This window comes from Ictidomys tridecemlineatus, chromosome 6 (assembly GCF_052094955.1).
Source record: "Ictidomys tridecemlineatus isolate mIctTri1 chromosome 6, mIctTri1.hap1, whole genome shotgun sequence".
NCBI classification, from domain to species: Eukaryota; Metazoa; Chordata; class Mammalia; order Rodentia; family Sciuridae; genus Ictidomys; species Ictidomys tridecemlineatus.
The window spans coordinates 76,602,448-76,627,910 of record NC_135482.1 but is presented as its reverse complement, the minus strand read 5'-3'; the positions used below and the strand labels follow the sequence as shown (position 1 = coordinate 76,627,910).

At 40.6% G+C, this 25,463-nt stretch overlaps 1 protein-coding gene across 10 annotated transcripts in view; it reads left to right on the top strand.

The window, feature by feature from the left end:
- Positions 1-2,154: 2,154 nt before the first annotated feature.
- The window catches only part of Bicd1 (BICD cargo adaptor 1), a 235,010-nt gene continuing 211,701 nt past the window's right edge, over positions 2,155-25,463 (top strand). For 7 of the 10 annotated variants that reach the window (XM_021732232.3, XM_005334046.4, XM_021732228.3 and 4 more), the window contains exon 1: positions 2,160-2,912. In XM_021732232.3, the coding sequence (XP_021587907.1) occupies positions 2,700-2,912 (213 nt within the window). In that variant the 5' untranslated portion in view covers positions 2,160-2,699. Of the gene's footprint in view, positions 2,913-11,324; positions 12,225-25,463 lie in introns of those variants that run through there. The other 3 variants (XM_078014918.1, XM_005334045.4, XM_078014922.1) reach the window with 2 other exon arrangements.

The following is a 25,463-nucleotide window of genomic DNA, read 5'->3' as shown; positions in this document are numbered from 1 at the left end:
GAGTGGGCAGCAATGGAAACTTAAAACAAGAAAAGCCACAGAGGCAAACTCCATTTAGTTCTATCCCATAATACTCTGTGTATTATGATTCCTTTGGAAGAGCTCTGCTTAGTTTGTGGAGTGAGGACCATTCAGGGACATAACACAAAAATCTCCGCAATTGTGAGTTTCCTCTCTTTTGCAGCTCATGATCGTTCATCAGTGTGACAAAGGACAGGTGCAACAGGGGCACACATGAGGGGCTTTTCATTTGGAGGGTGAGGCCTGGGAAGCATTGGTGTAATGATGGGATTATTATCATCCCAGCTCCTCTTTGATGTTGGAATTCATGGTGGCTGCACAGTTTCCCCTTTATTTATATCAGATAATTGCAAGAGAATATTTTGATTGTAAGCATTTGGAGGGAATCTTTTTATTTTTATTTTTTTTGGTGTGAAGGGGTTCTGGTTTCTGAAGCAATGGAAATTACCTCCAGAGAGCCTGTTACTGGAAGCTTTCTAAAGGTTTTTCATTTTCTTTTCCTCCCACACCATCCATTGTCTTCTTTCCTATACCATATGCACAGTGTAGGGTTGGTTTCTGCTCTCTGGTTCTGAAAATTCAGTGTTGAACACATCGTGGCCACTGAGAAACACTTTGGAATAGGTGCCTCTCAATAGGAGAGAGGGAAGGAACTGGTGAGACCCATTGGTCTATGGAACCCACGGCCTCCTATTTACACACAACTGTTCTTTGCTCTCCTGCTCTTCCTTTCCCTCTTGATTGTTCTCTCTCCTCATTTCTTTCCAACCCTTTTCATCTCTTTGCTTTTTTGTCCTTTTACGACACTTCTTCATCACTTTCATATTAATGTTGTTATCTTACAAACACATACTATTTTGTTGCTAAGCTTGTATTAGAAATGAGTGAGGTGAAGCCAACTTAATAATCCATTTTAGGGCTTCATCACTTCAAAGAGTTGCCTGACTTGAAGCAAATCACCCAACCTTCCTGTGACTTTCTTTCACTACCTATACATTGGAGACAGTGGCTCCTACATTACAGAATCCTTGTAAGAACTGAAGAAATTTGATATAACAAACTCAGAAGAAGGCTTGGCACATGATCTCAAGAACTCCTTGCCCTTATATTTACAGTGTTTGTTGTAGGGTATTATAGATACCTTGTAAAGGGAGTTTCATGGACATTTCTTTCATTCTTTAATGAAATAGAGTAAGGTGACTCGATGGAAGAACCATTGGGAGGAAATAGTGCCTAAAGGCTTATTTGGTACATGGGTTATAATGGTATTTTCCAGAGTAGACAATGATCCTGTGATAAACTGGACCAGAATAGGTTGGTTGAAGGCAAGTAATCGTGTGTGTCTGTGTGTGTGTGTGTGTGTGTGTGTTTGGGTAGTGGGGATTGAACACATTTTTTTTTTTTTTTTAAACCATCCAGCGCCATCCCCAGCCCTACTTTTTATTTTGAGACTGGATTTCCCCAAGTTTCCCAGGCCGGCTTCAAACTTGTGATTCTCCTGCCTCAGCCTTCCCAGTCGCTGGGATTACAGGCAAGTGCCACCACGCCCAGCAAGGACAAACAATTTTAGGGAAGCCTGTCTTGAGGGGGGATGGTAAGGTTCTTTAATGGCGAGTTTGGTTGATCCGGCAAGATTGGGGGTGGGGGGGCGTGGGGCGCAGGGAGAAGAGGATGAGGGAGGGCAAGTGTCTTAGGGGCCACAGTTGGGAAGCTTTGGAAGCAGCATTTGTTAGGATGTAGGAAGCTAGGAGAGGTTACAGTGAGCCAGAGGTCCCACGGTCGGGAAGAAGGTTGCGTGGGGGGCCCTGATCTTGATTTTGTTTGCGTTCCCTTGGAGAAGGCACCAGTTCCAGGCAGTTTCCTGAGCTTTGATCCACAAGGCAGCGAGATAGTTGGGGCGCCCACACCACCCTCGGGGGCTTCGAAGTTCAGGGGACGAGGCTCTGGAAGGTACCGGGCCGGGCACAGGCGCCAGGCTTTCCTAGCTTCCCGATGCCTCCCCGCCAGGTCGGCCTCTGCCTCGCGCGCCGGGCGGTGCAGCCAGTGGTGGCAGCCTGCGCGCCCGGCGGGAGGCGCCTCGGGACGTTTCCGTCTGGTCCTTCCCTCCTCCCCCCCGCCCCCCCGCGCTGACTCCATCCGCTCCCCGCCCCCTGCCTGGAGCCGAGGGCAGGCGGGAAGGGCCCGAGACTGCATCATTCCGCACCCGCTGCTGCAGGGCCAGAGGGAGCAGGTGGAGCGAGCGAGCGAGCCAGGAGCCGGAGCGCGCTAGACCCAGGGGGAGACTGCAGTGACGCTGCCGGGAGACATGGCGGCCCCGCGCCTCTGAATAACGGGATCCGGAGCCCCTCGCCGCCCCCCGGCCGCCGCAGCCCAGGCCATGCAGCACCGCTGCTGACCGCACGCAGGGGCCGGCCCAGAGGACACATGCCGCAGCAGCTGCCGCCTCGCCCCTGAGCCTCTCGCCTACATTCTCCATGTTGCATTTCGCGTCAATTTCTCGGGCAGTGTAGCTGCCTCGGCCAGCAGAGCCGTCAGGGCATTGCTTTGCTCATTCATCCAGGCACACTTTTTCTTTTCCGTTTTTGCTTCCCCTCCCCATTTGCTTCTCCCGTTCCCCGCCTGCTTTGCACCCATCTCCCCGACCCGGTCACCCCCTCCTGTCTTCATCCACCGGGGCTATGGCCGCAGAAGAGGTATTGCAGACGGTGGACCATTATAAGACCGAGATAGAGAGGCTGACCAAGGAGCTCACAGAGACGACCCACGAGAAGATCCAGGCTGCTGAGTACGGGCTGGTGGTACTGGAAGAGAAGCTGACCCTCAAACAGCAGTATGACGAGCTGGAGGCTGAGTACGACAGCCTCAAACAGGAGCTGGAGCAGCTGAAGGAGGTGAGTTGCCTGTCACCTCTTCCCTGCTCGGCCGCTCCCCCCACTCCCCTGGCCCACTCGTCATTTATAAAGAAGTCGGAAAGGATGCAATTGAAAGGACTTCATCTTAGAGTCCTTTGTTGACAAGAAAAAAAAAATGGAAAGAGTCCATTGTTTTCCACCCCAAGAGAAAAATTGCCCAAGAAATGAATGTCTAAGCTGAAATTCTGGAGGCCCTGGCTGTTTAGCCTGTGGGGGAGGGACATTCACTGGAGTCTTCAAGTATCAGCTCTCTAAGGCCATACAGAACCAGGTTGGAATGGATAGATCAAACTTCTCAAAACTGTTATTTCAAACCCAGGTTTCAGTAACAATCCCACAATCCACACAGATGACCAGTATGTTTGTGCCTGAAGACCCACAGTTTCAAGATGTAGAATCAGTAGTACCTTAGCTTTTTTTGCTAAATGCAGCTGCTTCTTAGTGAGGTAGGGAAATGTCATTAGGAGAACTGGCAATTCCATTTGACAAAGGCTGGGCAATCTTCATTCTCCTTGGCTTTGGTCATTCATGTCACAGGGCTGTTAGAGCAAAACAACTTTGCTGGGTGATCTTGCTGCCTTGATTTCACCTCTGAGCCAGGCTGGGCCATGCCCAAATCTTATGAGGTCACCCTGACCATGGGGAAATTGAATGGCCTTCAGATGGTCTGAAAAAATGGTATATATCAAATATGTGGGTAGCCCTGCATTTCAAATGAGGCTCTTCAGGTTAAAATGACCATATTTATAAAAGCAGAATACACAAATGGGCCATGTATATTGTTTGTTGTCTTTGGTCTTTGGCTTCTTTTAAAGACTGATGTATTGGAAGAAAATCATGAATGTGCTTTGATTTTCTATCAAGCACTTGTGAGAACATATATATTGTTTAAAGCACTCAGTCTCTTTTACCTGATTCTATAGGCACTATGAGTAGCAAGTCACCAATTATAAATTTTAGTGTACATATGCACTGCTTTTCTGTATGTTAAGTCTTTATTTTTGGGTGCATATTAGCATTTTAAATGTTATGCACATAGCTTCAAAAATGTTTTTCTTATAATGTAAATTTATTTTAGGGGAGAGGAAGGCCTTATTTGTGTGTTTTCATAACTAAAAGACTTGATTTATGATGTATCTAATCAACCTGCCTTCTAATTTAGCACATAATATGATAAGCATTTATACTTTCAGATAGCTTACTTTTATTCAGATAGTAAACAACCAAAAAATAGATGTAATAATATGGTTTAAAACTTCAACTAGAAATACAGTATTTATGTACCAGGCTGTAAATTCATGGCTTATGTTTTTCTTGGTATATGCATGCCTATTCTTAACAACCACTGGACTTGTTTATATATTTTCCAACTTAGATTAGTTGTTAGTCTAATGTGATGCTGAACCTTATGAAGTATGGGAACAGGAGGCTATGACTGTGATTCTCAGAGATATTTTGACGTTGTCTTCACCTATCAACAGTGCTTTGCCAAGATGGAGAAGTGGAAACCAGACAGTATTAGGGCATCACCTTTGTGATAAAGGAGGTGGATTTATTTCATGACATGAAATACAACTGTTAGCTGACCTTCCTGCTTGATTCAAACAATCCTTCTAGGGATATTTCTGTGTCATTGTGTTTACTCTGCGTGGAAAATCTTAACGCAGTTGTCTTTTGCCTTTAATAGACCATGAACTCTTAAGTCAAGGAACCTTCCATTTATTTATTTATTTATTCAAACTTGATGGACAACATTATATGTACTTATCATGCATGATGTGATGTTTTGAAGTATATATACACGGTGAGATGGTTAAATCTAGCTAATTGACACATGCATTACCTCACATACAGTCATTTTTGTGGTAACACTTAACACCAATTCTCTGCATTTTCCAAGAAATATATCATCATTAATTATAGTCACCAAGCTGTATAATAGATCTTTTGAACTTAATCCTCCTATCTAACTGTAATTATGTCTTTTTTGATCAGTGTCTCCCCAGTTTCCTTTCCCTCAACACCCCTAGCCTTTGGTGACTACCCTTCTACTCTCTACTTCTATGAGATTAACTTTTTTTTTTAATTATACATATGAATGAGATTATGGTATTCATCTCTCTGTGCCTGGATTATTTCATTTAATATAATGAACCTGAAGAAATCTATCTCAATGAACATTGCATCCAAAATCTTTAACCAAAGCTCAACTCATAGAGGGTATACTATAGATATTTTATAAAAGAATCAGTTTATATTGGAAGAAGATACCTTTTTCAAGTATTCACTAGTCCATATTGGTTAGTGTCAGAGAGAGACTAAGAAAAGTAGGAAGTGTAGGGAGTAACTACCTGTAACAGTGTCATCATCAGCAATGAGAAAATGGGAAAAATTTCGTGGCAATAATATAACAGTGGCTGCTTATTGCAGAATAATACAAACACCAATTATATTTTTTCTATAGAAATTTAAGGCAATTTTGTTCTGTATATCAGGAGGTTAAAAAAATGATCAGGATTATTTTTACCAAATGATATTTATTCATATATGTATTTTGAGTTATCTTTAGCATAAACAAAATACAATTTGTGGTTCCTAATGAATTGGCACAGTTATCTGAAAATGTATCTTAGGGTAATAAAGCAATCATTATATTTGGTTATAAAGTACATAAACTTATTTTTACCCTTTAAATAAGTTTGTGTACTTTAGTTGGGAGCATTACTTCAGTGAGCTAAATCAGTCTCAAGTAATGTTTTCTGTTTCTAAAGTCCATCCCAAATACTTGTGCAAACTGAGATATTCCAGCGATGATGTCACATGGAAGCCATTTTTAAAAAACATTTTGTGACTGCTCTGATTTCTCAGGAATATAGAGAATGTTTTCTCTATATTTTAATATTGTTGCATTAAAACTAAAAAGCCAAGTATAAAAGGACTCTGGCTTATTTCTAGGTTCTTTCAGCAGAAATGATTCATTGAAAAATAACCGGAATAGTTTATAGGAAATATCAACAGAAACTAGTGCACTGAATTCATTTTGGACATTAGTAACTTGCAGTTTAGCATCATGACTTAGCTTTTGAAAATCATTTTGTTTTCTACAGTGAGTATCCAACAGTGTTGCCAGCCTCCTTCCCAGACTAGGTAGTGCTGTGACAGTATTGTAGGGGAGAAATGTGGCCTGAAGGAAATAACAGAAAAAAAAAATTCATTAATATTTTTCTAGTTATTTCTTCTCTCAGCCCAATTGCTTTTTAGTCTGGTCTGATATTGTTTAGGACTTTGCCTTGTGCTGAATTACAAGACTGCTACAGTTCTGTTCACAGAGGAACACAATTGAAGAAAAAGTACCAAGGATCTAAAAAAAAAAAAAAAAGAGAGAGAATGTCTGACATCATGATAATGTTCTCCATTTCCTTATACTTGCAGCAGCATCACGTTCACTGGAATACTTGACCAGGGTTTTATGATTTCACAAATATTGTTTGTTCTTCAGTGGCTCCAGGTGCACACCTGCCTGGTGATGCTCAGGGCCTGGTTGATGATATGTTTGGGATATGTGCAAATCAGCGCTGTGTCTGTCTCCCAGGCCAAAACAGTGTTTGAAGAAGAGTCATTGTTCTAAAATAAGTAACACTATAAATATACATCCATAAAAGACTCCAAATTTGAAATTTGAAATTTTTCTTTTACTTCAGAATGGTCAAAATTGGAAATAAAAAAATTTAGCCAGATCCCCTAGAAAAGAGTGATTCAGCATCTACTGGTAGCATTTTAGAAGACATGTCGTGTGACAGCCTTAGGAGCGTTCTGCAGCTAGGCTACACTAGACAATGTTCTAGGAATCTTCAACTCATTTTCTGCCTTGTTTTCTCAACCAGGGTAGGTACCAGCTGCTGAAGAAGTACTTTCTGGCCATTGAGCAGCTTTTCAGGGCTGTAGTTAAATTGTTCAAATATAAACATTTGCTTCTGCAGTTTTAGAGATTGTTACATTAGGGATCTGAGGAAAGTCATTTAAATCGCTTGTATTCCTCTTTAAACAGAATTAATTTTTATTTTTCACATGCTTAGAAAGATTGTTAGCTTCTTTTTATATCTGTACATTCTAAATCACAAAATCATATGGGGAAAAATTTCTCTGATTTCTTTTCCAATCTATGTGAATAAATGTGAAGAGAAAGTTAAGACTTAATTGCTATATCTAAACTTTTATTTTAATTTCTCTTTAACTTACTTTATTTATTTACTTAGAAGTACTGGGTATTGAACCCAGGGGCTTTCCCACTGAGCTACACCCCTAACTCTTTTTTAAATTTTCATTTTCTATTTTGAGACTTGGTCTTCTTAAGTTGCTGTGGCTGGTCTCCAACTTGTGATCCTCCTGCCTTAGCCTCCCTGAGTAGCTGGGATCACAGGTGTGTGCCACCCACCTGTTTTTTTCTCTTACTTTTTTTTTTTTTTTGGTACTGAGGATTAAACCCAGGGGTGCTTTACCACTGAACTATATCCCTGCCCATTTTATTTTTTTATTTTGAGGGTCTCACTAAGGTATTTAGGGCCTTACTAAATTGCTGAGACTAGCCTCGAACTTGTGAGCCTCCTATCTTAACCTCCCAAGTTGCTGGGATTATGGAAATGCACCATCACATCTTGTTCTCTGTTTTTAAAGAAGAAATATTTGCATTTATTATCACATTAATTAAAAAATCTAAAATATTACTGACATACACTTTGGGGACTGTTACAAACAACCTCGATAATCAATCACTTTCAATCATCTCTGTCTTTTTTAACCTGTTTTCTCAGATTTATACCATCTCTCTTTCTTTTTTTGGTAGCTGGAATTGAATCCAGGGGTGCTTAACCACTGAGCCATTTTCTAGCCTTTTTTTAATATATATTTTATTTAGAGACAGGGTCTATCTGAGTTGCTTAGGGCCTCCCTAAATTCCTGAGGCTGGCTTTGAATTCACAACCCTCTACCTCAGCCTCCTGAGCTACTGTGATTATAGACATGTGTGGCCACACCCAGCTCCATCTGTCCTTTTTATTTCAATTCAAGGAATCATCTCTGACAAAGTTATTTCTCAAATATGATTTAAGCAAGATTTTTATAATCTTTCATCATCTTTACCATGTTTTTGTGACTATGTATACCAGCTATAGTTTGAAATCTTTTTTTTTTTTTTTTTTTTACAATTTCTGGCTTAAAAATATTCTGTCCTGTCATCCCCTTAAATACACTTGCACTTGTGGATATTGCTTTCCAGATTTGAAAATGTGATAATTACTTGCATGTTGAAATATGTGGTAAAGGACTTTCTCACACATAAAGTTTTACCTGTAATTGTAGCTTTGAAGGAGAGGAGGGTATGAAGAGATGCAGAGTCTTACCATTAAACTCATTAAACTCATTATGCTGAAGGAGAAGGGATATGAAGTCAAGTGCCAGAGATACAGTTGGGAAAGGGCGCTGGCCTTGTTTTGTCTTGGGAATAGGAAGCCACCCCCAGGAAATGACACTGTAGCTGTGTTTGATGCCTCACACCTCATCTAATTGAATCTTCAAAATTATTCAGAGACTTATTGCTCATTTTTATAGATAAGAAAATAATACAAATAAGAAAGCACTGAACTAGATAACAGGCTCCCTGAGGTCTAGGTCCTTTGTAGGCCTTGTCTCTGATTCTTAACAGCAGTCCCTGTACAAAGTAGATCTTGTGTATACTGGGTCTTGGAGAGGTCAAGGGCCCTTCTCAAGGGCACAAAACTAAGTGGTTTAAGAAGCCCACTTTCTTTTCAGTGAACCATGTTACATCAGAGATGAAATGTCTTGACCAGGGTCACAAGTGCAGCTTCGAAGGTCATGGCGATGGTCATAGAGGGTAGATTCTGTGCGGTGGGGCGGGCAGTGGCAGTGAGGATGGGGAAGAGGAGACGCATCTAACAGCTATTTAGGAGTCAGGATAGAATACAGTGTTGGATGTGAGTGGCGTGGAAAGTGAGCAAGAGGGTGGAGTTGAGAAGCTCAGGATGACAGAAGGTGGTTCCATTTACAAAGGCAGATACTATGGGAAAGAGCACTTTTAGTGGGCAAGATTGATGCGTAGGTTTTATGAGTCCTTTTAATTCATGTTTTTTTTTTTTTTTTTTTGGATAAACTTGCTTAGAATCTAAGCTTCTTAGGACCTAAGTTTCTTAGGACCTCACTAAATATCTGAGCCTGGCCTTGAACTTGAGATCCTTCTGCCTCAGCTTCCCAAGCTGCTGAGGTTATAGGCATGCACCACTGGGCCCAGCTTTAAATTTTATTTTTGAGATAGAGTCTCTTTGATTGCTGAGGCTGCCCTCAAACTTAAGATACTCCCGCTTCAGCCTCCCTTGTTGCTGGGGTTACAAGTATGTATCACTGTGCCTTAAAACATCAGGCAAGATCCTGATGTTTTAAGTGTGAAGAAAATAGGGTTGATTAGGGAAGAAAAGTAAAGAGACTCAGAGAGGGTAGGTGACTCTGGGAACTGGGGCTGGGGAAAGTGGCCCAGGGTCTACTTATCTGGGTACTGAGAAGGAAAGAAACATAGGTGTATGTCAAAGAAACTGGTGGAATTTGGTCGTCCCCCTAGCAAGCTTGTGTGATAACACCAAGGGAAAAGGTAGACGGTTTTGTGGGTGAATTAGCAGTGATTTTGCTTCCTTGCCTCGTTGGCTGGTGATGGGAATACATGTATCAGCAGAATACCTGGCGGATTTCCACGGTCAGCCAAGCTGGTCCTGCAGTGTGATCACATCCTGTCCATTCTGGATCTTGGTGAGAAGCCAGGATGATTCAGGCAATTGGACCTTATTTCATTATCCATCTTTGCTCTCTGATAGTTGGGTTCTGAGATCGTTGATTAGGGTCTTAATACAACATCTCACAAAGGTGGGGAGAAAAGGGTAGAAAATAGGAAAATGTTAGCAAAAGTGTCACAATCATTACAAAATAAAATTGGAGACTGGCATCTTTTCCTTTTAGGATTTCATTACATTATCTACAAAATTAAGATGGAACGCAGGACTGCCCTACCACTGAGCTTTTTATTTTGAAACAGGGTCTTGCTAAGTTGCCCAGGCTGGCCTTGGGCAATCCTCTTTTTTCAGCCTGCCAGTGGCTGGGATTAGAGGTGTGTGCCACTGTGCCTGGCAATCTGAGTTTTTCTCTTTGCATTAGACTGCTCATTATCTCTTGTTTTCTCATTTATTCATTCAGAAATCTGTATTGAGTGGCTATTTGTTGGGTGGTGTGCCACTTGCTGAAGATACAGTGTTGCATCAGGCACCTAAGGAGAGAATCACACTTCAGATGAGAGAAGTGCCCTTCGTAAGCAGAGACTGGCTTGGGAAAAGTGTGATAGGGCACAGTATCCCAGGGAGATGACATTTGAGCCCAGACCTGAGAGAACAAGGAGCTAGGCTTGTGGAGATTAGATGAAGTGATTTTTAGGAAGAGGGACTAGTGCAGAGATCTTGGAACTCTATTGCTATTGTTAAGGGGCAATGATCACTTTCTAAACTGTGTAAAAATAGCCATTTCTTGTTGAAAAATAATCATTCTTCAAAGTAGTGCATTGCCACTGCTGGGGGTGGTGGTGCACACTTGTAATCTCAGCAGCTGGGGAGGCTGAGGCAGGAATATCGCAAGTTAAAAGCTAGACAACCGAAATGAGGTGCTAGGCAACTCACTGAGACCCTGTCTCTAAATAAAATACAAAATAAGCCTGGGTATGTGGCTCAGTGGTCGAGTGTCCCTGAGTTCAATCCCCGGTACTCCCCCCCCCCCCCCCCCCCGCATTGAAAAAAAATTAAAGTAGTGCATTGTCTTTGAATTTTTCTAATGAGGTATCAGGTCTCAACATCAGGAAGTTTTTCAGCAGAGCCTAGATATCCCCAAGGTCTTTTCTTAGAAGATTTGGTGGGAACTAGTATAATGTTAAGACCACATGGTATTTATCAAAATACTGCTACTTGGACCCCACTCCAGCACAGGTGAATCAGACACTGGAGGTGTATCTGGGCTTCAGTATGTTTATGCCCTGTCATTAATTGGTGCTGAGGACATCTCTTCTGCATATTTTCAACTCCAGGATTAAATGACTCCATAGGAATAGAAGTGTTCAGTAAGAAAAGCTGGGAAATTATGAGCTCATAATAACCCTTGATTGCATGTCTTTTAAAACTTGTTTTCTCTACTTTGTGGAAATGAAGCTACTGTAAAGCTTTTTGAAAACCAATAAACCCCACCAAAAACTTAGCTGCATTAGACAGGGAGATAAGATTAAATTTGACTGCTTTAATGTTCCATTCTTGAGGGTTGTTTAAAATTTCTTTTAAATGTTATTTGTCTCAGGACAGTGGCACATGCCTGTAATTCCAGTGATTCAGGAGGCTGAGGCAGGAGGAGCACAAGTTCGAGGCCAGCTGCAGCAATTTATCAAGACCCTCGGCAACTTAGGGAAACCCTCCTTATGTTAAAATAAAAAAGGACCAAGGATGTAGCTCAATGGAAAAGCGACCCTGGGTTCAACCCCCAGTAGCCCCCAACCCAGTTATTTGTCTGCTTTGTTATATCTGCTCTGTTGGCTTAATTCTGTTTGTAGTTGTTTATGCTAACTTTACAAGGTTGTAAGTAGAATATTAAAGAATTTCTTTGAGGGATTGGTCTTTAACTCATGAGTTATTTCAGTTGTTCTTTTGCTTATGCATGCTGTTTTCAAATATTATTTTAAGGAGAAAAAGCACTACTCTGAAATGTAATGTTTAACTGCCATGCTCCTATCTTTAAATCTAGAATGGAAAATAGGAAAGCTGTTTACATTGATGGGAAGAAGGCAATAACACTAGCAATTTCCTGAGGAATGTTTTGTTTCACAGTGTGGCGTGGGTCTGTAATAGAAGGTTCAGAATCATGGGTCTTTGTTTTTGCTTACATACTGCAGAGTAATGTGGAATCAAATGCCACCACTCAAGAGCCCTTAGCCATCAATTTTTGAAATGGAAAAAGATTTACATTGTGACATGGATGGGCCTGTTGATAAGCCTCACTGATTGCAATTTTCTAGATGGCTGTAGGTGATTTTCCCAAGTTGACCTCTGGTGAGGTAACTAGATGGAGACAGAATAAGCTTCATCTTGTCCATGAGGACAAGATCTGTTGAGGTGGAGACACTGGCATGCATGGCCACTTTCCTCCCTTTAAATCACAAGCTGGTTTGTTTTTTTTTATGGCTTATGTGCTCAGAGCCTTTAAGCTCAAAATATCAGAATATAATTAGGAAGGAAGGGGGGAGAGGGGGGAGGGAGGGAGGGAGGGAGGACACTAGAGGGGGTTGGAGAGGGAGGGAGGAGGACACTGCACTCCCAAACTAGTTGTAAGTAAGTAGTTTTTACTGTTGGCTCTTTGGATTTTTAAAAAAAATTGACACGGGTTAATGTTGGTAGCTGGTAGCTAACTATAGTTTAGTGATCTTACTTCTTCCAGGGATCTAAACAAACAAGAGGATCCATTTTAATAAATATTTTAAAATATTTTAAAACTAGAATCCTTTTTTTTTTTTAAAGAGAGAGTGAGAGAGGACAGAGAGAGAGAGAGAGAGAGAGAGAGAGAGAATTTTTTAATATTTATTTTTTAGTTTTCGGCAGACACAACATCTTTGTTTGTATGTGGTGCTGAGGATCGAACCCAGGCCGCACACATGCCAGGCGAGCGCACTACCGCTTGAGCCATATCCCCAGCCCAAAACTAGAATCCTTTCAAAGAAAATTCTCAGCTTGTCTAATGACTATAGTTATTTTCCATCAAGTTTTACAATTGAATTTTTTTTTTTTTAGTTGTAGCAAAATAAATAATATATCTTGGTAAATCACACTAAAGTGCTTGGTATAATACAAGCTATTATTTCTTAAAATTTAGAACAGGGTCTCAAAACTAAAATTACATTTTTAGATAATGGTCACTGTAAGTCATTTCCGATAAAAGCAATGGAAAAACTCTTAACCCATGACATTTCAGTCATCACTGATCAATTCCAAGTGAAAAGAAAAATTTAAAGATTTATTTAAATTTGTGATGCTAATGTGATTCAGAAATTTGGAAAATGGACATCAGAGTAAATGGCAATGAGCCAACAGGTCATGATGTAAAGATGAGACAGTTCATTCAGTCTTCCCTATAGCAATGATGTATTTTGTGCCTTCAGTGTTTTAATAGGATGTTCAGAGGTGGCTTCACTCAGAAGGAACAGCAAGGAGACCAGGGGCTGGCCGGGATTGAGCGTTGAGGTGAATGTAGATGTGACCACAGAGGAAACAGAGGTTCAAATTATGTAGCAGTGTTAAATTGTTACCAGGACTTTGGCTTTTGCTTGAATGTGGGAAACTTCTGGAGGATTTAATTGAAGGAGTCATGGGGCTCTGCCCCTACTTACTTTCCCGAATTGTGTACAATGGAGCAAGACTGTAACCTCCTTCAGGGAAAAGGAGTTTTGATCAACCCAGTAGTTCATGAGGTTTCTGAATTCTCTTCATTCCTTCTATGGCATTGTATTGAATTGGGCTAGGAAAAGATAAAAATGAAGTGATTGAGATAGCCAGTTATTTTGAAAGGATATTAGAATACCCCACTTGTTTTTAAAAGTAAGTACTTGTTTTACTAGATTAAACCAATTTGCTAAACAGACATTATGCTGACCTGCCTGATTCCTTGTACCCGAGTCTTCACCTAGCTGACCTCTCTCTGCCTATCATTCTGGACAAGATGAGCCATCCAGTATATTCTAGTTGAGGGTGAGATAAAGACAGTTGCAACATCCTGTTATCAGTTCTGAGATACAGTTCATGTTCTAGAACGCTGGTGATGCATTCATTCATGTATGAAATATTTTGAGAGCATCAGCTCTATGTCAGGCATTGTACTATATATAACAAGGAGGAAGGCATAGCCTTTTAAGTTATTGTTGGAGGCAGCGGAGATAAACAAAGTTGATTATGTTATTTAATTGAAAAGATCATGAACTTTTGAGTCACAACAAACCATGTTTGAATCCTTTCAGTAGCTGTGTAATTTTAGGTGAATACTTCAAACTCTGTGAACCTGTTTCCTCTTCTGTAAAATTGGGGACAATATTAACAGTGCGTGGTAGAGAAAAAAAAAACAAACCACCATGTAAAGCATTTAATACATACAGCACCTGATGCATACTAAGCATTCAGTGAGTGATCAATGTGATGGTATGAATACTGCTAATAAATCAGGATTAAAAATAATCTTAAAACTAATGCGTTGGCTGTACTTGACAGAACCCCAAATCGGAGTGATACAAACTCGACTTACAGGAACCAAGGCAACATTGGAGGGAGCTTTGAAGAATGAGTCGGGATTTTCCAGGGAGAGAAGAGGGAGCTGCCTGTGCAGGAGGGAAGCCTGGAGTGACTGCTGCTTGTCAGCCTGTGTGTTGTGGCAGGAGGTGGTAGATGGAGCAGGAGAGGTGGAGGTGAGCCAGGAGAGGTGGTGTGGGGCCAGATGTCGAAGGCCTGGTGCTGAGAGGTTTGTCAATCCCTGCCAGCCAAGGCCTCAGCCCGGCTGACAGCCATGAGGTTGGCCATGGCTGGGAGGCTTTGCCTGTGAAGGCCAGGCCCAGTGACGTGGTGAGAACTACCTCCACCTAACATGGACCTGGAGGTAGGCGCTGCTCTCAGGCCTTCTGGTGTGTTTGAGGGTTTGCTTGAGCCTCTGGGGCTTCTGTGAATTGGAAGGTGGCAGATTTATCTTACTCCTTTTATGACCATGTCACCCAGTTGGCCCTTCAGTTTGGGTCCTCGGTGCCCACTGGCCTTCTGAGTCGTTGGGCCAATATTGCTAATGATAGGCCTGGTCTCCCCCACTGCGCTCTGAGTCTTGACTCTCTTGGCCTTGAGAAGCGTCCTCGCCCTGCAGTCTTGGCTTCTCACTTGCTGATCTGACCCGGGGATACTGAGCTCTGCCTTCCTAGGCTTGAATATTCCTTCACTATGGAATTTGCTAATTAGGATTCATTGCTGTTTTCCTGCACTCTCTTGTTTTTCCTCTGAGTTGCTGCTGATTCAGTTCAATTTCCATTTTGCTTCTCCTCTGGGAAAGTTTTCCTCAAGCCTTTGTTCTTTTTTTTTTTTTTTTTTTTTTGTGATACTGGAGAATGAACTCAGGGCCTTGCACCTGCAGGCAAGCACTCTACCACTGAGCCACACTGCCAGCTCCCCTCATGCCTCTTGAACAGGGTTGGGCCTCTCGGGGAAGTGCTAAGCTTGAACTTTTTTCTCTACACCATGGGAAAAGCACTGAAGATTTCAGAGCAGGAAAGTAATATGATTATGTTTCACCACAGTGAGTTTTGACCTTAATTCTGTCAGTAAAGTGGTTTAGGTTGTCCAGCTAGCTTTCCTGGCTGGCAACAATGGAAAATACTGATTGAAATATAAAAAAACTGGCTCTTAAGATGCATGAATGAAATCGGCTAAGGTAAGGGTGCTCAGCAGCTGAGAGTGAAAGCAGGAACCCTTGGAAGTCAGCAGGGAACAGGCTGACTGCGGTCTTGAGTGCATTTGCTACATCAGGTAAAATCGAGCATCTGTCTATAGGCTACTTCAGATAGAGGAAATAGAAGACCAAGCTTAGAATCCCCACAAACAGGGTCCCAGAGGACTACACATGCAGTATCATGGAGATCAGATGCACTGTCTTCCTCCAGCAGGAGACTCTGTGAAACTTCTGGCTTCATAGCTCTTCAGTTGGCTGTCACCAAGATTTGCCGACTGTTCACACTGAGCGTGTGCGCCTGTGCATGTGTGTAGGGGATAAAATCCAAAATGTGGTGAGAATTTCCTTTTGGGTGCTCCCAGTTTGATCATGCCTGCAGCTATCTGTCAGAAGCAAGTGCAGACCTGCTTTGTAGAAACCCACTGCCATGGCCGCCTAGAGAGCCACCACGGATGATATTCTAAACACTGTATTTGAGCTTACAGTAAAACAACACTGTAGCTATGTAAGGAACAAGCCACCATTGGTTCCATCTCCTTGTCGGTGCTTCCTATGGTCCCACTTCAGAACTTTTTGCCTCACCTGGTAGAAGTGAAAGGGTCCCTCTGTAGCTTTAGTTGGGATTTTTATAATTACTAATGAGTTTAAGCATCATCTGTGTTTATGGGCATTTGTGGTTCTCCTTCCTCTAAATACTTTCTCATGTCTTTTGTCCCTTTTCCATTGGGTTGTTTATATTTTTCTTATTGATTTCTAGGAGTATATTTCTTTTTTTTTTCTACCTCATGATTTGTTGATTTGCATTTTATTTTTTATTTATGCATTATAATCATACATAATGGTGGAAATCATTATGCCAAACTCATTTGTGCACATGATTTGATCAGCCTCACTCCCTAGTACCTTCACTTTGTCTCCCCTCCTCTCTCTCCGAGTTTGTTTGCGCTACTCTATTGATTTCCTTTTAATTATTATTATTATCTTAATTAATATATTATAATTATATATATAAGCTGGGTGTGGCGGCATAGGCCTGTAATCCCAGTAACTGGGGATGCTGAAGCAGAGGATCGCAGGTTTGAGACCAGCCTCAGCAACTTAGTGAAATGGTATCGCAAAATAAAAAATGTAAAGGGCTGGGAATGTACCTCAGTTGTAAAGCACCCTGAGTTCAATCCCCAGTACCAAAAAAACTACATATGTGTACGTGTGTGTGTGTGTATGTGTGTGTACACACGTACACATATATATAAATGCACACAATCATACACACATATACAAGAATACAGGATTTGTTGTGGTATATTTACACATGGACATAGCACAATTGGGCAGATTTGATTCCTCAGTACTTTCCCACGCCCCTCCCTTCCCCCTCCCCCTGGATCCCCTTCCTTTACCCTATTGGCCTTCTAACAGTACATTTCTCTATCTCTATTTCTAAAGGAGACAAGAGCCTAGTATACTAGGCTTTTTTTCAGGTGTATGTGTTGGAAATATCTTTTCTAGTCTTTGATTTGTCTTTTCAGTCTTTCTGTGGTGTCTTTCAAAGAACAAAAGTGCATAATTTTTTTAAAAAATATTTTTTAGTTGTAGATGAACACAATATCTTTATTTTTTATTTTTACTTGGTGCTAAGGATCAAACCCAGTGCGTCACATGTGCTAGGCGAGCACTCTACCACTGAACTACAACCCCAGCCCAAAAGTGCATAATTTAATTTGGTTGATTTATTATTCTTTTGTGCTTATAGATTATGTGTTTTGATTCTTAAGAAGTCCTTTCCTACTGTGAGGTTATAGAAACTTTCACCTGTATTGTTTTCTGAATATTTTATGCCTTATCTCTTACATTCAAATGTTCAATTCTCCCTGGAATTGTTTTGTATATTTGGTATGAGTTAGAAATATAATTGAATTTTTTCCTATAATTTCTCTTCCACAAAATTGTATAGCCAGTTCTTTTAACATCAACATTTACTGAATGGTAACTGCTTTATTCCACTAATCTTCAATATCTGCTTTGTCATACATAGGCACAGGTCCCTGTTTGGATTATTCTGTTCCAATAGCTTATTGGTCTATTCCTGTGCAAATGCCACATTGTATTATTATTAGACTTGTGTGATAAAGTTTCTGATAGCTGATGGGATATTTTTCTCATTTTGCTCTTCCTTAGGAGCCATTATCTTTTGAAGTCTTTGCTGTCATCTGCTCTTTGCTTTGGAATAGTTCCAGCATTTACAAGGAAATGACAAGTGTGAATGAGAGAAGATTCTAGGTTTACTTTTATCTCCCAGTAAGCCTAAGGAGAAAGATGCTAAGAAGGTGTCTATGGTTGTGCTAGACTTTGTGTCTGTCTTTGTACGCAAAGCATGCTAGCTCCAGCAAGGGAACTCAGTTGTCTAATTTAATGTTACAAGAAATCTTACAGGGTCTGTGATCTAATTCCTAAGTCACTTTTGGAGAAAAATATTATTTATGAGCTTTTCATAAAGTATTAAGAAGTACAGGCTCTAATCCAATCATCCATTTTGTGGTATGTGAGCAAGGACATTTCTAACTTAGACAAGTATCTGAAATTTATTATTATATGTAGCTCTGTAAAAATTCTCCCTTTGGTTATTTTTATTCTTATACCACCAGTGGAAAATAACTGTTCACTGTAATTCTCTATTAACTATTTAGGTACAAATTATATTAGAATCCCATGAAATTTACAGCTTTTATGGAAAAGGCTCACATGAAATAATTACCTAAGTTAAAATTAATTTTTTTATCCCATTGCAGTTAAATCAATATTTGTGGTTTTGTTTTCCTTCTTAATATTAACAATATGGTAATGAAAAGTTCAGTAACTTAGTGTTACTTTTAAATCTGCTTCTGTGGGATAGGGATATAGTTCAGTGATACAGTACTTGTCTAGCATGCACAAGGTCCTGGGTCTGATGCCCAGCACTGCAAAAACCAAAAAACAAAACAAACAAACAAAAAAACCCCCCTCTCTTTAACATTAAAAAATAAGAGTTTTTCAGTCGTGGGCTGAGGTTGTAAGGTTGTAACTCAGTGGTAGAGTGGTTGCCTAGTATGTATGAGGCACTGGGTTCGATTCTCAGCACTGCATATAAATAAATAAAGATCCATAGACAACTTAAGAAAGTATATATTAAAAAAAGAGTCTTTCAGTCTTATTCTAATACTACATATTTTCTTTCATCTTATATTTTCCTCTTCCCTTCATTAACTTTACCCTAGAACACAAGGACTCAGTGGATCGTTAAAGAATGAATTCTAATAAGGAGAAAGTTCCTGAGAATGTTTATTAAATGTCAGTGTGGAGGGCATCTTCCTGGGCAGGATATAAAACTGAGAATTATTATAAAACAAGGCTGACACATTGGATTTACATAGGGAAATAAAATAAATGTGATAGATACTATAAACAAAAGTTGACTCCAAACAGTCTGGAAAAAATAATGCAACAGGACCAAAAGGAGGGTTGGTAGATGACCAGTAAAGATGCTCAATCTTGGTCTGCATAGGTTTCAGACATTTAAATAAAAGCATGTTTTAAAATCTGGGTGTAATCCTCAACATACTCACTTGTCACTTGTCTCTGAGTCCACTTCTCAGTTCTACTTTGAACTTCTGATGTAGTGCTCTCAAAGTGTGATTTTGAAAAGAAAAAAAAAATAACAATCCATTGTTTCAGCTCTTCTTGGTCTTGAAAATATGTTGGTGTGTATTTTTGATGAAAGGTGATGTTTGTTCTGTATTCCAGCAGATTCAGGGGTTGATCCTCTCAAAGTCGAGGGGGGCTTCTCTCTCTGGGCGCCCTCAGAGGCTGCCCTCTCTTGCTTTGATGACTATCTGAGCTAGGGAGAAACTGCACCTTTACTGTGAGCTTGACTAAAATACTCTATTCATCAAAACAAACAAACAAACAACAAAAAAAACACCCTTTCAAAATTTATGAGAGAGTTAGGTGGTGACTAGTTTTTAGCTTAGTTTTAAACTTGCCATATCTCCCTGTACTATATAAAAGTTGTGAAATGTAAAAGCAACTCCCAGGGCTGTGGATGTAGTTCAGGGGCAGAGCACTTGCCTAGCATGTTTGAGGTCCTGAGTTCAATCCCCAGCACTGGAAAAGACAAAACAAAACTCCCAAACGGAAACTTTTTTTATTTTTTTATTTTTAATATTTATTTTTTAGTTCTCAGCGGACACAACATCTTTGTTGGTATGTGGTGCTGAGGATCGAACCCAGGCGAGCGCGCTACCACTTGAGCCACATCCCCAGCCCGGAAAAGGGAAACTTGACATAGGAAAAAATAATCACTGTCCTCCCAAATTGAAGTTGTTTTTTTTTTTTTTTAAATCTCTAATCCTAAATAAGAAAAAAAATATTTTAGATATTTATTTCACACATGATGATTATTATAGATACTGATTTGTTGATTTCTTTTCTTTCTTTCTTTTTATTTCTGTTGATGAGGATTGAATCTGAGGCATTAAGGTGGTCGGGGTACAAAATTCCTGCTCTTAGGGAATTTTGGGGAAGGAGAAAAATAAAAAAAAAGAGTAAGCAAATGAATAAATAATATTACATAGTGATATGTGCTAAAAAGAAAATAAAGCAGGGTAAGGAATAAGACTGGCAGGATTGGTAGAGGAGGCAATTTTAGAAATGAGGTCTGGGCATGGTCTTCTAGAGGAGATGACATTGGAATTGAATCCAAAGTGTAAGAAGGAACAAGCTGGGAAAATTGTGTCCTGGGCTGAAAGCGAAAGCAAAGATCTTGTGTGAATGAGTGTGGTGTTTGTGAGAAGAGCAGACATGGTGTATAGACACCACATTTTCTTTATCCATTCATCTGTTGAAGGGCACCTAGGTTGGTTCCATGGCTTATTTATTGTGAATTGAGCTGCTATAGACATTGATGTGGCTGCATCACTGTAGTAAGTCCTTTGGGTATATGCCGAGGAGTGGGATAGCTGGGTCAAATGGTGGTCACATATTCATATATGGTGGTTCAAGTTTTTTGAGGAATCTTCATATTGCTTTCCATAATGGTTGTACCAATTTACAGTCCCACTAGCAATGTATGAGTGAACCTTTCCCCCTACATCCTTACCAACATTTATTGTCACTTGTATTCTTTTTTTTTTAAAGAGAGAGTGAGAGAGGAGGGGGAGAGAGAGAGAGAGAGAGAGAGAGAGAGAGAGAGAGAGAGAGAGAGAGAGAGAGAATTTTTAATATTTATTTTTTTAGTTCTTGGTGGACACAACCGCTTGAGCCACATCCCCAGCCCATCACTTGTATTCTTAATAATTGCCATTCTGACTGGAGTGAGATAGAATCTCAGTTTGGTTTTAATTTGCACTTCTTTAATGACTACAGACGTTGAATATTTTATCATATAATGTGATATACACACACACACACACACACAATGGAATATTACTCAGCCATGGCATTTGCTGGTAAACAGATGGAAGTGGAGACTATTATGCTAAGTGAAATAAGCCAGTCCCAAAAAACCAAAGGCTGAATGTTCTCTCTGATATGCAGACTCGAACACACAATAAGGGTGGTAGGGAGGGAAGAATAAAAGTTCACTGGAGTAGACCAAGGAGAATGAAGGGAAGGGAAAGGGCATGGGAATAGGAAAGACAGTAGAATGAATAACGATTTTCATATATGAATACATGACCAATGAAACTGTACATCATCTTCAACCACAAGAATGGGATCCTAATTAGTGTAGGGGTTCTGTGTTTGGGTTGAGGTCTCTGATTAACTTTGTGATTGTGGGATGCTTAGTGACTAGGAAGTTTCTGTGCAAAGACACAGAATGCCTGACTGCTGAGAAACTTCTTTGTAAAGACACAGGATACCTGGCTGCTCTAGCAATGTCCTTCATGAGGAAACTCTGTGTTAGAGTCTTATCAGTTTTGACCTTCATCTCAGGCACACAGGGACTTGTAGGTGTTCTGACCGAGAAATGCACAGGGAAGCATTCCTCTGGTGAGCAAACTCCCAGGGGGCAACTGGCACTCTGTTTCCCAAGCTTGGAATGCTCGGCAGTTCTCCTGGAAGCTAGTAAGATAACTATATAGGTGTAGTAGAAACTTCCTAGTCACTAAGCATCCCACAATCACAAAGTTAATCAGAGACCCAACCCAGTGTCCTTAGAGAAAAGGCCTCTGTGCCAGATAATCAGTCCAGTAATCAGCCTGGACTTTGATCTTAATTATCCAGCACCTGGGATTAAAAGATTACTAAATAATAATGCAATCATGGTACTAATGACCTAATGTAACTATAAATAAACGTGTCTGCTTGGAGGGACAGTCACTTCTTTTCCTGTCTCTGCATCTTGTCTCTGTGTCTCCTTTTATTTTTCTTGCAAATTAGAATAAGTTATACTGCATGTATGTATAATATGTCAAAATACACTTTTCTGTTATGTATATCTAAAAAGAACAAATTAAATAGTTTTTATTTTGAAAAACGCAAACATGGATGTTACTGGTGCTGGGGCACAGTGATCCCTGTATGTTATGGGACTGCATGATCTAGAGTGATACCTTCCTGCATCCCCAGGGGTCAGCACAGCCACCCAAAACCCCCAAGGACTCTGGTGCAGCTGGATCAGAGGAATCCATGTGAGAGAAGTTCATGGAGAGGTGGACAGCAATCAGGTCCTTGAGCCCTGGAAAGAGTCTGGAGTTTGTTTTAATAACAGGCAGCCACTGGAGTGATGTAATCTGATAAATGTTTTTAAAAGATCACTCTGGCTATCCTTGCAGACGGAGAGTGAATCAAGTTAGGCGGCTATTGCAATAGTCCAAGTAAGAGATGTGGACTGGGGCAGGGGTGGTGCGGGGGGTGGGGGTGCCGGGGGTGTCTCCTTGGGCGTAAGAAATGAGCCTCGTTAACTTATTGAAAGATTTGCTAAGCAATTTGCTAATGAATTTGTTGTGGAAAAGAAAGAGAAAAATCAGGATGGCTTCTTAGTTACTTTATAAGGAGCTGGGAAGAATGCAAAGAAATCAGATGATAGAAAAATAAGAAAATGAAGCCATAAAATAATACTTCACCAATCAATTTAGGAAATGAAACATGGGCTATTTACTTGAATTTGAAAATTCTTATGATCCCAATTTTGATATTTTAAAAAGTTTTTAAAAATGAGTCTGCCAAGACAAAGATCATTTGGAAAGGATTCATGACTTTGACAGAAAAACAAGCATCATTCTATAGTTGTAATGTTCTATGATGTAATTTACTGGACTGATGTTGGCAACATTTCATGATACCCATTGAATTTGTAGCAAATTTCTTAATTTCTATTATAAAGCTAAAATGTTAAGTCATTTTTCTTCCTATAAAGTCAAACAAACTAGCCAGACATATTCATTTAACATTCTGTGAAACCAACTCCATTCTGTTACTAAAATAAATGTCAGGATTTTTTTTAAGCCAAAGAGTTAAAATAATTATTTATGGGAAGCAAAGTATGTACTCTAGATCAGGAACATGGAGACTGGGACATAAATATATCCTGAAGCTGGAATTAAAGTAAAAAATGTGACAAGTCGAAATAACAGCTCACTCTTTCCTCTGAGTGGGGATTGGTAAGCCTTTGTTGATTTGCAGGGGTTGCTACAGGCAGGGAGGCAAGTATGACAGGCTGGGTAAAAAAGCTGATGGGGACCTGGTGCAACGGTGCACACCTGTAATCCCAGACTTGGGAGGATGAGGCAGGAGGATCATAAGTTTGAGGCCAGCCTCAGCAGCTTAGTGAGAACCTGTCTCGTATCAATAAATTAAAAAAAAAAAAAAAAAGGGGTTGGGATATAGCTCAGTAAAAGTGCCTCTGGGTCCAATCCCCAGTACTGGCAGGAGGTGAGGGGAAGCTGATGTGAGCATTGTATGCATTAGCAGAAACACTGTCCAGAATGTGATGATAAAATTTGCCTTATCACTTCTGGAATATTGTATTCTAGGTGTAATGATCCAGGGACTATTGGGTTGCAGTTACAAGGATACAGAACTCAACTTAATATGAAGCTGGGTCTTCGGTCAAGACTAAGGGCAGAGTGAGTTAGCAGGGTACCCCAGGGGAGACTTCCCAGTTGGGTCATGGGGTGTCTAAGCAGAAGCCAAAAAGCTGCGTGGTAGGATATCAAGGAAGTGAGTCAGACACTTCATGGATTTTGGAGCTGTGATGTCTAAATCGTTTCAGCACTGTGACCGCTATTCAATGCACTTGTCTCCATAACACCTCAGCATTAGAATCAAGTCTGTTGACAACATCTGTCCTGTGGTTTGCTTCGCAATGGTTGCTTGATGGTTAAACTTCACAAGAGAAACACCCAGTGACAGAGGGCCATACCTGCAAGCTTGGCCACCTCTCTTCTAGAGAAGAAATTACAAACTGATATCCCAGGGCCAGAATGCAGCCCTGGGATTGAGGAACAGTTGATTTCAGGAGCTTCTTCCTCCTCTTCCTCCTCTTCACTCCTCCATCCCCCCCTCCTCCTCTTTCTCTTCCTCCTTCTTTTAACTAAGGAGAGTGATATAAAAATCTGGATTTAAAGCTTCTCTCAAAATTTGTAAAAATTTGTAAGGATTCACAAAGCCCAGGGGTGACATTTTCTGGCTGGCCTGAGAGGGCTGGAACTGAGTGAGTTTCCTTCTTCAGGAAGGGCATGAACCTCCAACTTGCCCCGTCCCCGCCATTCCGTCTCCTGCACATCATCTTCCCGTCTGCCTGCCTCTCTCATTTACATCATCTATCCCCGACTTGTTGACATTTGAGTTTTGACTTCTGATTGAGATGCTGACACTCTTACCCATCTAGGGAAGAGAAATAAAGGAGAAAGGAAAGTGGAGAATGGGAAAGGGGAGGTATTTAGGGAGGATCATAGTGCAGAAGAAAGATCCTTGGACTTGCATTAAGAGGACCCAAATTTCATTCTCAGTTCTGCCTCTTATATCTTGAAGCCTTGATTTCTTTGTCTACTGAGCAGAGAGCAAACAGGAACATATAGACTGGGACAGAAATATATCCTGAAGCTGGAATTAAAGTAAAAAAATGTGACTAGTAGAAATAACACCTCACTCACTCCTCTACAGTGAGGCTTGGTAAGCCTTTGTTGGTATTTAATTTTTACTTATTTATTTATTGAACTCAGGGGCACTTAACTACTGAGCCACATCCCCAGGCCTTTTTTTTTTTTTTTTTTTTTTTTGTGTGTGTGTGTGTGTGTATTTTATTTAGAGACAGAGTCTCACTGAGTTGCTTAGCACCTTGCCAAGTTGCTGAGTCAACTTGAACTCAAGATCCTCTGCCTCAGCCTCCCCAGCCGCTGGGATTATAGGCATGTACTATGGTGCCCAGCGGCATTTATTTTTGAATGGCATAATGTTGACGGGAGTACCTGGCATATAATCTTGCCTAATTCTATGTTCAGTGCTGGTCAGCAGGGGTCCCTCTGTGACCCCTGAGAAATCCTTGGCAACTGTAATGCTCCACTGTTTTGTGATGGTTGGTTTTCATTTTGTTTTCTCTGCCAGATTCTTTATTGTCTTATTGAGCTTTTTATCGTGAGTACCTAACATGATATCTTGATGAATAAATGAATTGATGAGAGAATTCTGAGGGTTGTGGGAGAGGAAATAGAAAAGGGCAGTGACTGGGCATCTCCTACCTTCTCCCTTTTGTGGGACCTTGGTCTTCTAGTCTAATCTCTTTAGGATATTCATCCAAACTTACCTGGACCACTTTGTGCCAGGGTTGAGTATTCTTATGAAATGAAGAGGTATATCCTGGTTCTTTGTTTAGAAGCTTTTAAAAATGAGTTTTGTTTATGGCTCCAGAAATAGCTCTTAGTACCTGGAGCTGAGACACTGTTTTGGTGTAGCATGACTCTGCTTCTCACTGAACCCTTCATGGGTTAAAGTTGT